This window comes from Triticum aestivum, chromosome 7D (genome assembly GCF_018294505.1).
Source record: "Triticum aestivum cultivar Chinese Spring chromosome 7D, IWGSC CS RefSeq v2.1, whole genome shotgun sequence".
Taxonomy (NCBI): Eukaryota; Viridiplantae; Streptophyta; class Magnoliopsida; order Poales; family Poaceae; genus Triticum; species Triticum aestivum.
This window is the reverse complement of record NC_057814.1, coordinates 617,934,830-617,948,953: the sequence shown is the minus strand read 5'-3', so window position 1 is coordinate 617,948,953 and position 14,124 is coordinate 617,934,830. Positions and strand designations below refer to the sequence as shown.

The following is a 14,124-nucleotide window of genomic DNA, read 5'->3' as shown; positions in this document are numbered from 1 at the left end:
CCGCCTACGCGCCCACTCCCCCGCCTCCTCCTCCTCCCGAGGCCTACTCCACCCCGCCCCCGCCGCCGCCGCCGTACCACGGCTCGCCCGCTCCCCACTACCACGGCCACCAGCGCCACCCCGACGAGGAGATCCGCCGCGCCGCTGGCCACCACCACCAGCACAACCCGCAGCACCACCACCAGCAGCATCAGCAGCCGCAGCACCACCATCAACAGCAGCAGCACCACCACCACCATCAACAGCAGCATCAGCAGCCCCCGTGGGAGGACCCTGAGGAGCGCAGGCGCAGATTCGCCCCTGCTCACCAGGAGCCAGAGGAAGACAGGCGCAGATACGCCCCTGCTCACCAGGAGCCAGAGGACGACCGGCGCAGATACACTCCTGCTCACCAGGAGACTGGGGAAGACAGGCGCAGATACGCCCCTGCTCACCAGGAGCCTGAGGACGACAGGCGCAGATACACGTCCCCCCACCAGCTCCGCCTCTCGCCGCCGCCCAGCCCGCGCAAGAAGCAGCGGTGCGCCTTACATGACCGGGTCGACATCGAGAGCACCTCCAGCTCTGGCCCGCCGCCTTCACGCCATCAGAGGCAGCAGCCCCATGCCAGCTACGCCGCGGTCGACAGCTTTGCAGATAGGGCCCCTGCGCATCCTGGCTACAGCCACGAGAGCTTCTCAACGCACAGCGACAGCAAGGGCAGCAGGAAGATTCAGATGGTTTCACAGACGTCAACGCTGTCTGGCGAGCGTGGCTCGCCGCGCTCGCCACGTGCCACGATTGTCGCGCATCCGAGGCGCACTCCACAGAAGGAGCCTGCCCCAAGGAGACTTTCTGTGTGGCAGAGGATAGAGGAGGGCCCTGCTGCTGCTACACGGCCGCCGCCACCGCCACCGCCAAAGGCCTTGCATATTTCACCAGCCAAGTCGAGCACTGCCGGCTCTGCTTCAAAGGGATTGGCCAGCGTGATCTCTGTGGACTGCAAGGCAAAAAGTGCTGGTAGTAATGAGGGTGACAGCACTAAAGTAATACAGAAGGATGCTGGAAAGAATGTTAGGAAGGTGTTGTCCTCAGTTCTTGTGAAACCTTCACCGGAGTCCAAGGAAAAAGAAGGGGATGTTGAGAAGCTTCCTGGGAAGCATGTTCAGGAGAATGTGTCAGGTTCCCCTAGTGAAAGTTTGGGCTTAGCTGGTCGTCCTGTGGCTGGTGTGAAGAAAGTGAAGAAGATAGTTATCAAGAAGATTGTGAGGAGGATTGTTGGCAAGGATAAACAAATTAGTAGAGAAATTGTATCTGAGAAGAGGGATAATATTGATGCTATTGCAAATTCCTCTGAAAAAGAAGAGGGTGAAATCATAACCTCATCGCTGGAAAAGGATACTGTATCTGAACATAATATGGTAAGCACTAGTGGTACAGCTGGAGCTGGTAATGGTCTGAATGTCCAGAAGGGTGAAAATAGCAACTCGATAAATCCACGTAAAAGGAAAGCCACTTCAGCCATCGAGTCCAAGAAAATTCTTGATTCAACAAATCGTAGTGGGAGTAAGCACCTTGGAAAGGAAGAGAATAGAAGCTCCATGGGTCGAGGTGATATTATTGCTGCTTCAGCCATTAAATCTACAGAAGCACTTGCTACAAGACGAAGTGAGCATCCTGGGAAAGGAGATAGGAGCTCCATGGATTCAGGTGTTAGGAGTGCAACTTTGGTGTCTACGTATGATAATTATCAGGAGGAGGGTGAAATCATGTCTCTTTCAGGTGAAACGAGTGCTGCAGTTGCAAGTAATCCTCTGAGAATTTCTCATAGGCGGACAGAATCTAGCATGAAAGAGAGCAAAGCTCCTAAGAATGTCAGTAAAAAAAACACTGTTTGCACAAATGGAGTTACTGTAAATCATGATACGGCAGAAATTGCTGGAGGTGAGGATGCTAGGAGGGAAGACAATGACATCTTGATTAACACAAGCGAAGAGGATGTTCGCCGTGTAAGTAGTACACCAGAAGTTACTATATGCAAGAGAAAGGGTGCTCAGAAAGGCGAGGGTATGATTCTGACTGGTTTAGGTGAAAATAGTATTGGTAATGTTTCGGTGGCACACCATGTGAAGGTTTCTAATACAAGGGAACTCGATGTGAATGAGGATACCAGGACCAAAGAGAGCCAAATCCCCATAGAATTATGTCAAACTAACACTTCAAAAACAATACACCTCTTGGAAGCTCCTAATACATCAGAAACTACTATGAGCAAGTTTGTCATGGGGTCAACTGAAAGACATGCTACCACCACCTGTAATTCTGGGAGCACTCCAGAATTTAATTTAGCTGGTGGATTCGGCAATAGCCACAAGGAAGATCTTCTCAATGACGGAACTGCTTTCAATGAAACAGATGCTCCCCTGGAAGTTGAAGGTAGAGATTTCTTTAATCTGTCATGTTCCAGAAATGTTGAAAGCATGAATGTGCCACCATTAGACGCTGATCTTATGGAGGATTTAACCCGGGGTATTGTTTTGAATAATGGTATAGAAAGGGGTGCTACAGCTCAGGTAGCAGAACTGATAAATCTTCATAGAGGTCATCTGTCTCCCGAGATTGATTTTCCCTTGGCACATTCCCGTGAATCTTCATCTGTATCTGGTAACAGCGAGCAGTCTGTTCCTACAACTTTGACACTTGGCAGTAATTTCTATTTCAGTAATAACATTGAAAGTGAGCGACAGCTCAAGGAAAACAATGAGCTGCTGGAAGGGCAGAAAGGATTAGATGTTTCCACAGTGACAGAATTTGATAGTCTTGTAAAACAAAAAGGTGTGGCTGATGATGACTCAGTTGGTGTAGGTTCTCAAAATTGGCTGACTTTACCGCCAGCGGTCAACAGCATTGCTATGTCTGAGCAGTTTGTGACTAACGATGCTACTGTTAGGAAAGATAGGATAGGTTTGGATCAGAGCGTGGATAATGACACTTCTGTTAGTCAGGATCATGATACTGCACAAGGTTTGGAGCAGTGTGGAAGTGTGGATGCTTTCTCTAGTCAGGTTAACAGCATTAGGCTATCTGTATCTGGTAGTGATATGCCTCAGTCAGACTCATTGACACCCGAGATCAGTGGCAATGTTGAGAAACATGGCGAGATAATTCTCTCGGGTTTGCACTCTATTAGTTCAATAAATGTTGTAGATCAACATGATCATCAAATGGTGGATATTTCTGTGGGCAACCCAACTGAACCTGCTATTATCCCAGCTGTAGAATCTATTGATGTGATGGATGCAGAGCTAGTTTCTCCTCAGGTATCTGTTGAGCTGGATAATACCTATGACAGTAATAAAGGAATCAGTGGTGATGTTGAGAAACATGTGGAGGTAGTTCTCTCTGGTTTGCACTCTATTAGTTCAATAAATGTTGTTGATCAACATGATCATCAGATGGTGGATAATCCTGTGGGTAACCCAATTGAACCTGCTATCCCAGCTGTGGAATCTACCGATGTGATGGATACAACGCTTTCTCCTCAGGTATCTGTTGAGCCAGATAATAATACCTATAACAGTAATACTGAAGGTTCTGTGGTTAACTCAAGCACAAAGCGAGATTTGTTGTCTTCTTGGATTGAATCCGTTGTGTCAGAAGCTAAAAAGGATCATCAACCATGCAAATCTACTTTACCTTCTATTAGTTTGCCAGTCTTAGCACCAAAGGAGGATAGCAGGAGAGCAGGATTGGACTCGGTTGGTAACCCTGTGGGGAAGTCTCCTCAGATGAATTGTACAAGCTCTATGCCTCCCAAGGTAGCTCCTAAACAGGCGAATTTGCCCAGTTCATCCCGAGAGCCTCCTCGTGTAAGTTCAAATCCAAGGCACAAGACATGGTATCGTGGTGACTTGACATCTTCTACATCTTTGCCCAGTTCACAGCCTTCAGGATTACCGCCTAAACAACCACCGAGGAGGAATGACAAAACTCAAAACTCTTATATACGCAAGGGTAACGCCCTTATTAGAAATCCAGCAACAGGAAAACTCTCCCATTCTTCTAGTCTGGATACTCAGAATAAGTTGAATAAGCCTGTGATTAGGAGAAGCATGAACTTTGTCAGGAAAGTTGATTCAAATGATTCTGCAGCACGTTCGAACTTTACAGTTGAAAGACCTAAGACTCCTCCTTTACCACTTCATGCCAAGTCCATCAATTCAACCACAAACCTTCCAGAGCAGTTGTCTAAAACTTTGCCCAAGCAGCATGTTCCTGAAACTGAAAAAGAAGATTCGGCTAAGCAATTGAACTCAGGTGTTGATACCCCAAGCATTAGAAGTGCACAAACACCTGAACCCTCAGATGCTAGTAAAGTGGTTTATGTTAGACCGAAATCAAATCAATTGGTTGCCGCACAGAGGCAGCACCCTGATGACCCAACTAAAAGTTCTACAGATAAGGTTTTATCACTGCAGCCACCCACAGCCTCTGATTTATATTTCAAGAAGCGGAAAAATCAGATTGTTTTGAGTTCATCTTCCTCTGATGGTCAGAATACAAAAGAGATTGCTACTGCTGAGAGCTTAAATTCAGGTGAGAATAATGTACAAGTTGCATCCTCGAACAACAGTATCAATGGTTTAAAGGAGAGACCACATAAAGGTATTCAGTTCTCTTGTATTCTTTGTTTTCCTTATGAGGCATACCACAATTGCAACCTCATACTTGAATAAGAAAGCAATGCTAATTCATTTAACTACCATTTGCTCAAACTTTTCTAAATGCAGCTCTTCGGACAAATAATATGGGAACTTCCTCTCACGTGTGGACACTCAGTGGGCAACAACCACAGAGGAAAGGATCTGTGGGAACTAGTTATGCGAAGGCTTTCCCACGTATTCTTCCATGGAAAAGAAAAATATACTACAAGAATTTTAGAAGCAGTCACACTCAGAATGTGAGCTCCTTACGAATAGTCAGGTAACATTAGCAGACTAGCCTGAACTTCTTTCTTTCTCTATTGAGCCATTAATGCAATTTGTTTTAATGTGTCCCTTATCGTGTAACAGAAAACTATTACAAACCAAGAAGAGAGATATGATTTATACTGTCTCAACTAATGGATTCTCTATACGAAAATCTGGCGTGTTAAGTGTTGGTGGATCAAGTTTGAAATGGTCACGATCTCTTGAGAAGCGTTCTCAAAAGGTTAACGAGGTAACTTAATTGATATTCTTTGTGCATAGTTTTTCATATTCAGTATTCCATAAGAGCCAGTTGGAGTTATTTTCATCAGATCATTATATTCTGATAGGTTTCACCTCTAGCCTACCCCAACTTGTTTGGGACTAAAGGCTTTGTTGTTGTTGTTGTAGTATATTCTGATGGGAAGCCCACAAGAAGTATTTGGAAGACGACTTGATTTATGTTACTGGTTGAATTTTGTTGTCTCTTAAGAAGTTTCTAACTACTTTGTCGGCTAATGTCTAACGAGAATGCTGATTCTTGCCTATATTAATGCTGATTATACTTGACTGCTATTTAACTAGTCATGAGAGCAGCCATGCAACCAACTTTTGAAAATGCATTTAACTATTTACATACCAAGACCACATTATTGTGTAGTGCATATATGGTGCATTTTATAAAGTTACAACCTGGATTGCAGGAGGCTACATTGGCAGTTGCTGACGTTGAAAAAAAGAGAGGAGAAAAACGGAAACGGCAATATCTCCATTATACTGGAAGAAATGGTAATGTGTTAAACTTATTGCCACTACAGAAGAATGACTCAACTGCTAAAATAATTTATACGTGAGATACATAATTTTGGCTGCTCCTGCTTCTCAATTGCTCTTTTTTAGTGTAATAACATAACTTCCATGCTCCACCATATTGCAAGACAGATTCCCAGTTGCATTTTTATTCTATAATTACTTCTGTGGTCCACTATATTACAAGTCTAAAGTTGAATTACCTACTGGCTGGACATTTTACTGCTGGTCTTAGTTAGCTAAATCATCACTTTGTGGCGATTCCATTTTGAAGTGCAGTGCATGAGACATGCTCTCTTATGCCATAATTTAAGGACCTTCTCTTATTGGTTAATAGTAATTGCATATAGCAGTGCTTCCAGTGGATGTAACTTCCATGTTGAATGTAGTACTTTGAATTGCATTTGCAAGAAGACACTGATCATTCATCTGGTCAGTATATAATTTTTTGTTTTTACTTGATGTTGGTCAAAATTTGCAGATCAATACTCTTTATCTGTTGCCGGCAATCAGTTAAGAAACAACAATCAAGCATCTTCAGATTTGAGGAGGTCATCAACTTGCAATGGGTATCTTTTTGACCATATGCTATTGCTTGCATGATGCCGTCTTAAAATAGAACTTGTTTGCATCTAGGATCTTTCAACTTTGATTTATTCTCTGATTCTCTTTATTCTGAAACAGATATGTGCGTGTTAGCAAAGGTAACCAACTGGTTAGAAACCCCAAAAAAGTAACTCGCATGCTAGCAAATGAGAAAGTTCGATGGAGTTTGCACACTGTTAGATCACGCCTGGCAAAGAAACGACAGTACTGTCAATTCTTCACTCGGTTTGGCGAGTGCAAGAAGCCTAAGGGCGAGTGTCGCTATATTCATGACCCTGCTAAAGTGACTATTTGCACTAAATTTCTTAAAGGCCTGTGTTCTGATACTAGCTGTAAACTCACTCACAAGGTAAGACATTTCTTCTTGATTCTACTGCCTATCTTGCATTTGACACTTCTTTCATTGTAAGAGTATGTTCTGCAGGTCCTCCCGGAAAGAATGCAAGATTGTTCTTATTTTCTGAAAGGTGATTCATTTCATTCGCAGTGCATCATTTTAGAATTTTGTTTCTGCAACATTTTTCTTGATCATATGATTTGTATTCTGGCAGGTCTCTGTACCAACACAGCTTGTCCCTATAGGCATGTGAAAGTGAACTCTAAGGCTCCTGCCTGTGAAGATTTTCTAAAGGGATACTGTGCAGATGGTGATGAGGTACTTAATGATACTACTGAAATCTTTCAATCTTATTCAAGTATTACCATTGCTAGGGGGTGGAATTCAGCATTGTCCTCAAAAGCTGATAGTTAACTTGCCAGAAAAAAACCCAGAACTGAACCATTGTGAAAAATGTCCCTTAAAGAATGTGATGTAAACTATAATATGCCCTACCCTCCTGCCAATCATTTAGTATTATTAATTTAAAGTTCCTTGGTAGGTATAATTTACTGCATGAGACCTCTTGTGTTTTTGCTGGGATCTAGGAGGACATGCATGTTCTTAGTCGTGTCAACGAGGATTATCCAGTGTGGTTTAGCGTTTAACTGTTGATAGGTTATCAAAATGAAGATTTTGTTAGTAGGTTCTTTTTTTTGCTGGAACTTGTTTGTGCCAGATATGCTTGCAGTGTAGTTTATAAGCATGGTTTTGCATTGGAACCAGGTTCAGCTTTTGAACTTTGGGGCTTCCATGATCTTTTTTTATGCTCTGAACTGAGATTGCTAATCTTTTCATGGTCTTGAATTAATCCTCTGTTACAAGCAGTGTCGTAAAAAGCACAGCTACGCATGCCCAGTCTTTGAGGCAACAGGAGAGTGCCCACAACAATCTACGTGCAAACTTCATCACCCCACCAAGAAGACAATCAAATCTAAGAGAAGCAGACCAGACACCCCCCAAAACAGTAGCTGGGGACGGTATTTTGACACCAGCATTAGACATGACAGCGAGACAAGCAAAGTTTCTTCAGGCCAAGATGACAGACAGAAACAGCAACATGATATTTTCTCAGGTGGGGACTTCACTGACTTTATCACACTTGACATTGATGGTGAAGAAGGCGCATCAGCGCTGGACAGCATACAGAGTGTTGATGTGCCGGACAGTATACAGAGTGTTGATGGGCCAGGCAGCATACCGAGTGTTGATGCGCCGGACAGCATACAGCTGATGGAACTGGACTCAGGGGAACTCGGCAGGGAGGCTGATGATCTTGATGCACTAATCAAACCTCTTCGGATCATGAGAACGGCAAGAGTGTGACAGGCTAACAGCTGCTGGAACTTGGACTGGGGAAAGTTCAACATTTCAGCGTGCGGGCAAAGCCGCTTCGGATCATGAGGGTAAAGAGTTTGATGGCTGATGGGACAGTGCTAAGGGGATTTCAAGTTTTGGACATGCAGATTGGTGCTCAAGCTGACTCGGACCGGCGAGAAGAACAAGGGTTTGACAAGTTTTTCGGTTATCTCGGATACCCGCTGTTGATATAGTGCTTTGCTGCGCCACACCAAGCTGCAGCGCTGACTGGGTTTTCTCTTCGACATACCCATATATAGATAGGGAAAACATGCCTTGTCATCCTTTTTTCTTTCCTTTTTAACATCTCATTTCCATTCATCTTGTACTTATACATAGGTTTCATTGGTAGCAACTGGCTGTATTACCTGTGTGTTGAATGTAAAAACACATACCATATCTGTGATAGAAGAAATGCAACTTTATTTCGAGTTTGCCTTTGTGAGTTTCCTGTGCATCTACTTGTGGACCATAGCCCATGGGGTGTTTGGTCACACACTGGTATAGCGGTATGCTGCTCGTGTATCAGATCGTTTTGTTATCAGCGGATGGCGCAAACCGTAGACGTGTATAGGAGTACTTTTCTCTTCATATGTTTGAAGCAATAAGCAGAGGTTTGACGACACAGATTTCTTTTTCTTCATCAAGTATATGTAGATAGTTGCACATGAGCAAAATCAAGCTAGCTGGACATACTGATACTTGTCACCAAACGAGAAGATGTACACACAAAAAGGAAGAACGAAAAAAAAACTGCTGCCAGAATACAGTTGCAGAACCAAAAAAGTTGAAAAAAAACTGGAGCCGTATGCCGTGTTTGTTTGTAGCTCATGCGGTCATGCCGGTCGAGGGACGGGGCCGGCATCCGCTGGAGAGATTGTCACGGACCGCAGTAGCTCCAGCGAGCTCGATAGCCCGAGAAAATGCGAGAGGATGGTGTTGGCTGAAGCCTGTCCACGATGAGAGACGATGACAATTAATACAAAAAACAAAGTGCCAAGTTAAAAAAGATTCTACTCCCCAGATACATCCGTTTCAGCGACAATTCATATGGATCGAAGAGACTAATACTTTCTTAGGTTTTGAAATGCGATCCTATGTCCGACAATTTAAAGGTGTTCTTATTACTATATTTGTGAAGATTGCACATTTTGTTACCAACCCTGTAGATCAAGGTTCGCATTACAAAGCTCAAACAGACCACTTTGCAAGATGGGAGGGAAAGGACCACCCCTGGAAGCTCTTTTCGTTCTGCAAACAATCAAAATGAAGGGAAGATACAATGCATACCTGAACAAGAAAAACATCCAGAGCAAGAACTGGGCTCTGGCCAGCGGATATCCCCTGGTAGTAGGGCACCGAGGAGGTGGTGAGAGCTTTTGCTACCAAAGCACCAACAGTCGCCTGCATCCCGAGGACCGCAGCGCCCATCCCGACAACGCTGAGTACAATACTGTTCCTCAGGTTTTTAACCACAGCCGCACGCGGAGGAGCCTGGAGAAGGAGCCACTCGACTTAGTTTTGGCTAAAATGCACATATAAGCAGAACCAAGTAATATTATGTCAGTTCAAAACAGATCAAGCAGCAGACCACCGCGTGTGAAGCATTGTTGTACCATGATATTACGGTACCATATATGCCATCAAATGAGTTGGGTGTGTTTGTGAGATCAAGTTGATCGTCGACAGGTAAGCAAGATCAGACGTCATGCACACACTCCCATATGCAAAGGCAGTGGGTGCGTAGAAGCAATGGCTTTTCAGAAAAGGAAACGATAGCCCAGTGGGACATTATTTGGGAAACTTGAGTACCTTTGCAGGCTCGGTTGCTGTTCTCCTGAGCGTTTTGGAAAGACGGATGTAACCAAATGACCGGAACACTGACACAAAGGCCGCAACGATGCCAAGCCCGGTCGCATAGAATGTGAAGGGAGATGTTGCATTCCCGGTAGCAACTGCGGAGAACGACAAGATCCCAGCCGAAACGGTTGTGCACACCAACTGAGACCAGAATGCCAGGGTACCCAAATTCTTGAAATACCGTGCTGTTTTCTCTAGCCTCTTGCTAACCTGCAAAACCGACAAAATAAGTGTACTACTTCCTCCGTCCTAAAACCGACAAAACCGACAAAACAGACCAGAATGCCAGGGTACACAATTTTTTGTAAAATTACAATAACACCTTAAAGATTCATGGATACTACTTCCTCCGTCCTAAAATAAGTGTCTCGACCTTGTACTAACTTTAGTACAGAGTTGTATCAAGGTCAAGACACTTATTTTGGGACGAAGGGAGTACATGATAAAAGCTTTACATATCATGTTTATGCTGAGACTCCTCTTTGGCGCACACCTTTTTTTTGTTCTATCAAAATCTCCCATACCAATGAGGCGACTAGATGCACATATTAAGCATGTGGAGTGACTTCAACCAAGTGTCTTTAACCAGGGAGCAACTAGATGCACATATTAAGCATGTGGAGTGAGGGAAAACAATCTATCCCAGAACTTATGCTGGTTGATGATGCAGGCACAGCCCAGCTGCCTAGTACCAGCCCTGCTGCCCTGCAGGATTGGACAAGGATTGCCCATGCTCTGTCTGCATATCCTCGACGAGCGCAAACTCTGAAGTGCCAGCAATCCGGCAAACGGCCGCGCGCATGAGGGTTCAGCGGATCAGCGGCGGGGACGGGGAGGGAGCGGGGCGGCACCTGGGCGAGCTTGGCCTCCTCCTCGGCGGACAGCGGCGCGGGCTCCGGCTCGGCGGCACCGGGCCCCGCGGCGGCGAGGCGGGGGACGGCCGCGGCGCGGAGGGCGGGCACCGCGCGGCCGGGGGCGGAGGAGGTGCGGGGCGCGGGAGGCCGCCGCCTTAGCGTCGCGAGGCACGGCGGAGGCGCCGCCGGCGGGGAGAGCAGGAGCGCGAGCATTTTGCGCCTGGGCTTTTTTTTGGGGGGCGGTCACGAGGGAGGGCTCTCAACTTCTGATCTTGGCTTGGGAACAGAGCAAGGAAGGAAGCTCCTACAGCACACTCAAGCTCAAAAGAGCTCCCTCTAGTTGGAAAATTGTACTACTTGTGTTGTACTAAAGTTGCGTCAATTAATTTGGACTGGCGAAAATAGATGAACATGATATGACTTTTTTTTTTTTGCAATTTAGGAAGGGACAGACAAAATTCTTCGAAGCTGTTTCCGAACAAGCTTGACCTACTGCCGCACTCGTATAAAGATTTTGACAAAGACAAACTCTGGTAAGAAATGCGTGCGAAAAAAGAGAATTTTCCGTGACGATATAGAGTAAATAGTAACTCTAATATAGTGTTAAACTTTTCACAAGCATACCGGCAAATGTACCGCTAGTTTTTCTAATTTTTTGAGACAAACAAGACTACCAATAGGTGATTACTACATCTACGTCCGGTGTCCGGCCCAAAATCCATGATAAATGATAAATGATAAATGTGTGAACTTTTTCAACTTTTTGCTATTTTTTTTGTAAAATCGAAGAACTATTTTTCGAATTCAATGATTTTTTTCAAACCAATGAACTTTTTTAAAAAAAATTATGAACTTTTTTCAAGTTTGTGTTGATGAACTTTCTTCAAATTAGTGAACTATTTTTCAAAATCCATGAACTTTTCAAAATATTGTGAACCTTTTTTTTCAGATCACCGTGAACTTCTTTTCAAAGTTTATGAACCCTTTTCAATTTCGTGAACTTTTTTGTATTCACAATTTTGTCGATTTTTTGGATTTTTTTGTTAAATAGTCAACGGTTGAGAAACTTGGTCGACCCAGTTTTGCAGGGCGTGTGGGCGCCGGTTCTTGTAGCCGGCGCTTAAGCCGCTGACTAGGAGCTCCCCAAAAATGATTTAATTAATTTTAAGAAAACAATAGACATTTTTTGCTTTTTGGCGGGCCAGGCCGGGCCCCGACTTGAGATTTACAAGTCTCACGTATGCCCATCCTACCATATTTTAAGCGGTTTTGTTGTATTTGTTGTACGAGCACCTTTTTCGTGTGATTTCACATGATTAAACAAAGACATATTTCATTTGAGGAATAGAACATATATTTTTATGTAAAATGTGGCCATATGTATATCAATCCTAAAAACAAAGGGAAAATATGTGGCGATTCTCCCCAGTTCATGCTCACAGTTACACCCAGACCCTCGCCCGACTCGGCTCCTGGCTCCACTCGCACGCTTAACTTTTTTCCCATTCGCTCCACTGCTAGCTCAGAAAAAATTGGCTATCATTTTATTATTTGAAACAATTTGTTAAATCAAAAGATGCTCATGGATTGAAAAAAACTCCTGGGTTTAGAGAGAGACGTGAGGCCAAAAGGACGACATGAAGGTACGCATACAATTAGAGAAGCTTTGCCTGTCCATGCTAATCTCGGCATCAAGGCCATTGCTTGTCTTTGGTGCATCTTCATATGGGGACCGGGTTTAGGTGCGTTCTTTCTGTTAGAGCATGGTTAATAGTATAGCCAACAACCGGCTATATGAAATTTTCATGTCACATAGACAACCTAATAGGCAACATGTATAGTAGCTAGTTACTAAGTAATACAACTTTATTAATGTATGGCCCATCATACACTCTCACAATGTTTTTTAGAGTCTGTGTTGCAGCCGGTTGTTAATCTGCAACCTGCTTCCCTTCTCTCTTCTCTTTTCTCTCATCCAACCCAGCACATATATAATTGTTTAGTCCTTATAGTCTGCTGATTGTACCTTATTATACTTGCTCTTAACTCCAACCAGTAGTCATTATTGGCTAGAAAATTTGGAAACATAAATAGTGTAAGTACTAACATTCGCGTGATTGGGGCAGAGTAATGTGTATAGCTGAGGGGGCGTACTGAAGCAATTTTTTTGAGGACTTATATGGATGAAAATATTCTCATCTGCCCCTTGCAAACATTCATACTTTGCCTACTACCCCCTCCCCCTCCTTGATATGCTAGTCAAGCTCCGGCGCTGCCCATGATAAAGAGGTGGCGTTCATGTGTGATTGTCCGAGAGTGGTTGTGTGATTCCTAAGATAATCCGACGTTTAAAGTTTATTTCACACTAGTCTTTTCAATTATTTATGTGGGAGGTCCTATAGAGCCTGCAATAAGTAACATAAAGAATAAAAGATGGTTTACTACTCATCTTTGACATCTTTCTTGGATATATAATACATATGCAGGGCATTTAGCTGGCAAAACAGATCAGATGACCGATGATATAAATGACTAAATGAAGCATCACGTTCAAAAGGGTGCAGCTAGGCACTACCATCGGATGTCTGTGTTTTGTGAATGTTATGATAATGATGGTATCCATGAATATGGTGGCTTATTTCCTCTTCTTTCCGGTATCATCAACTCAACTCCATGCATATGGGGTTATGGAGCCATTGTTTTTCTGGTGATGATACACAAGCAGTGGATTTACACATTTATTGTATACACGAGCAGGAAGGAAAATCACATATTGTTGCAACTTTCTCTGCCGGCTGCACTCCTAATAAATATGTTTGCACTACACTATTTAGGAAAATATTGTTCCTTTGATCAAAGAGATTATACACCTATTCCTCTCTGATTCACCATCTACATTTTAGAAAGGTTTGGATTGCTGGGAGATGGTTGTCCGTTTCACAAAGAGGTTAAACTAGCAGCATGACTATCCCGTGACATATTACTTGTTGCAGTAATTTGGGAATGTCATATGGGGATTGTATGTGTTGTTTGTGTTGCAGTAATTGTGTCAAAAGCATGAGTCTGTGTTGTTCGGGCCAAAAGCATGAGTCTGTGTTGCAGTAATTGCTAGCTTGTTTGTGTTGTTTGGTGCATTTGCGGTAGGGAGCCTACAAACGCAAATGAACCATGAACAAATCTTGCTCTGGTTTGGGTGTCTCGTTCATGATGCCCAATACAAAAACCTCAAGCTAGCAGTGAATATCTTGTACATAATGGTGTTGTGCCAAGGGATGCTATATATGAAAACGTGCGGTACCGGAGCTACATGCAA

General features: G+C 43.8%; 2 protein-coding genes across 2 annotated transcripts; one reads left to right on the top strand and one right to left on the bottom strand.

Moving 5' to 3' along the window:
- The first annotated feature begins 6 nt into the window (after positions 1-6).
- On the top strand, positions 7-8,531 carry LOC123168683 (uncharacterized). The gene is made up of 9 exons (XM_044586552.1): positions 7-4,644; positions 4,770-4,962; positions 5,052-5,199; positions 5,651-5,735; positions 6,238-6,325; positions 6,441-6,711; positions 6,787-6,829; positions 6,914-7,017; positions 7,567-8,531. The coding sequence occupies exons 1-9, from the start codon at positions 717-719 to the stop codon at positions 8,062-8,064; spliced, it is 5,358 nt and encodes a 1,785-aa protein (XP_044442487.1). The 5' UTR covers positions 7-716; the 3' UTR covers positions 8,065-8,531.
- Positions 8,532-8,712: 181 nt separating this feature from the next.
- On the bottom strand, positions 8,713-11,110 carry LOC123168684 (protein TIC 21, chloroplastic). The gene is made up of 4 exons (XM_044586553.1): positions 10,809-11,110; positions 9,910-10,167; positions 9,388-9,591; positions 8,713-9,047 (listed from the first exon to the last, which is right to left on the bottom strand). Exons 1-4 carry the CDS (start codon positions 11,022-11,024, stop codon positions 8,934-8,936), a joined length of 792 nt encoding a protein of 263 aa, XP_044442488.1. The 5' UTR covers positions 11,025-11,110; the 3' UTR covers positions 8,713-8,933.
- Between the last annotated feature and the right edge of the window lie 3,014 nt (positions 11,111-14,124).

Bases quoted from the DNA above. Each gene is read 5' to 3' on its own strand.
- LOC123168683 (XM_044586552.1), top strand. From the start codon at position 717: ATGGTTTCACAGACGTCAACGCTGTCTGGCGAGCGTGGCTCGCCGCGC. The intron at 4,963-5,051 runs GTAACATTAGCA...ATCGTGTAACAG, and splicing joins AGCTCCTTACGAATAGTCAG to AAAACTATTACAAACCAAGA. The intron at 6,326-6,440 runs GTATCTTTTTGA...ATTCTGAAACAG, and splicing joins AGGTCATCAACTTGCAATGG to ATATGTGCGTGTTAGCAAAG.
- LOC123168684 (XM_044586553.1), bottom strand. From the start codon at position 11,024: ATGCTCGCGCTCCTGCTCTCCCCGCCGGCGGCGCCTCCGCCGTGCCTC. The intron at 10,168-10,808 runs GTGCCGCCCCGC...TCGGTTTTGCAG, and splicing joins AGGAGGCCAAGCTCGCCCAG to GTTAGCAAGAGGCTAGAGAA. The intron at 9,592-9,909 runs GTACTCAAGTTT...CTCCTTCTCCAG, and splicing joins CAGCAACCGAGCCTGCAAAG to GCTCCTCCGCGTGCGGCTGT.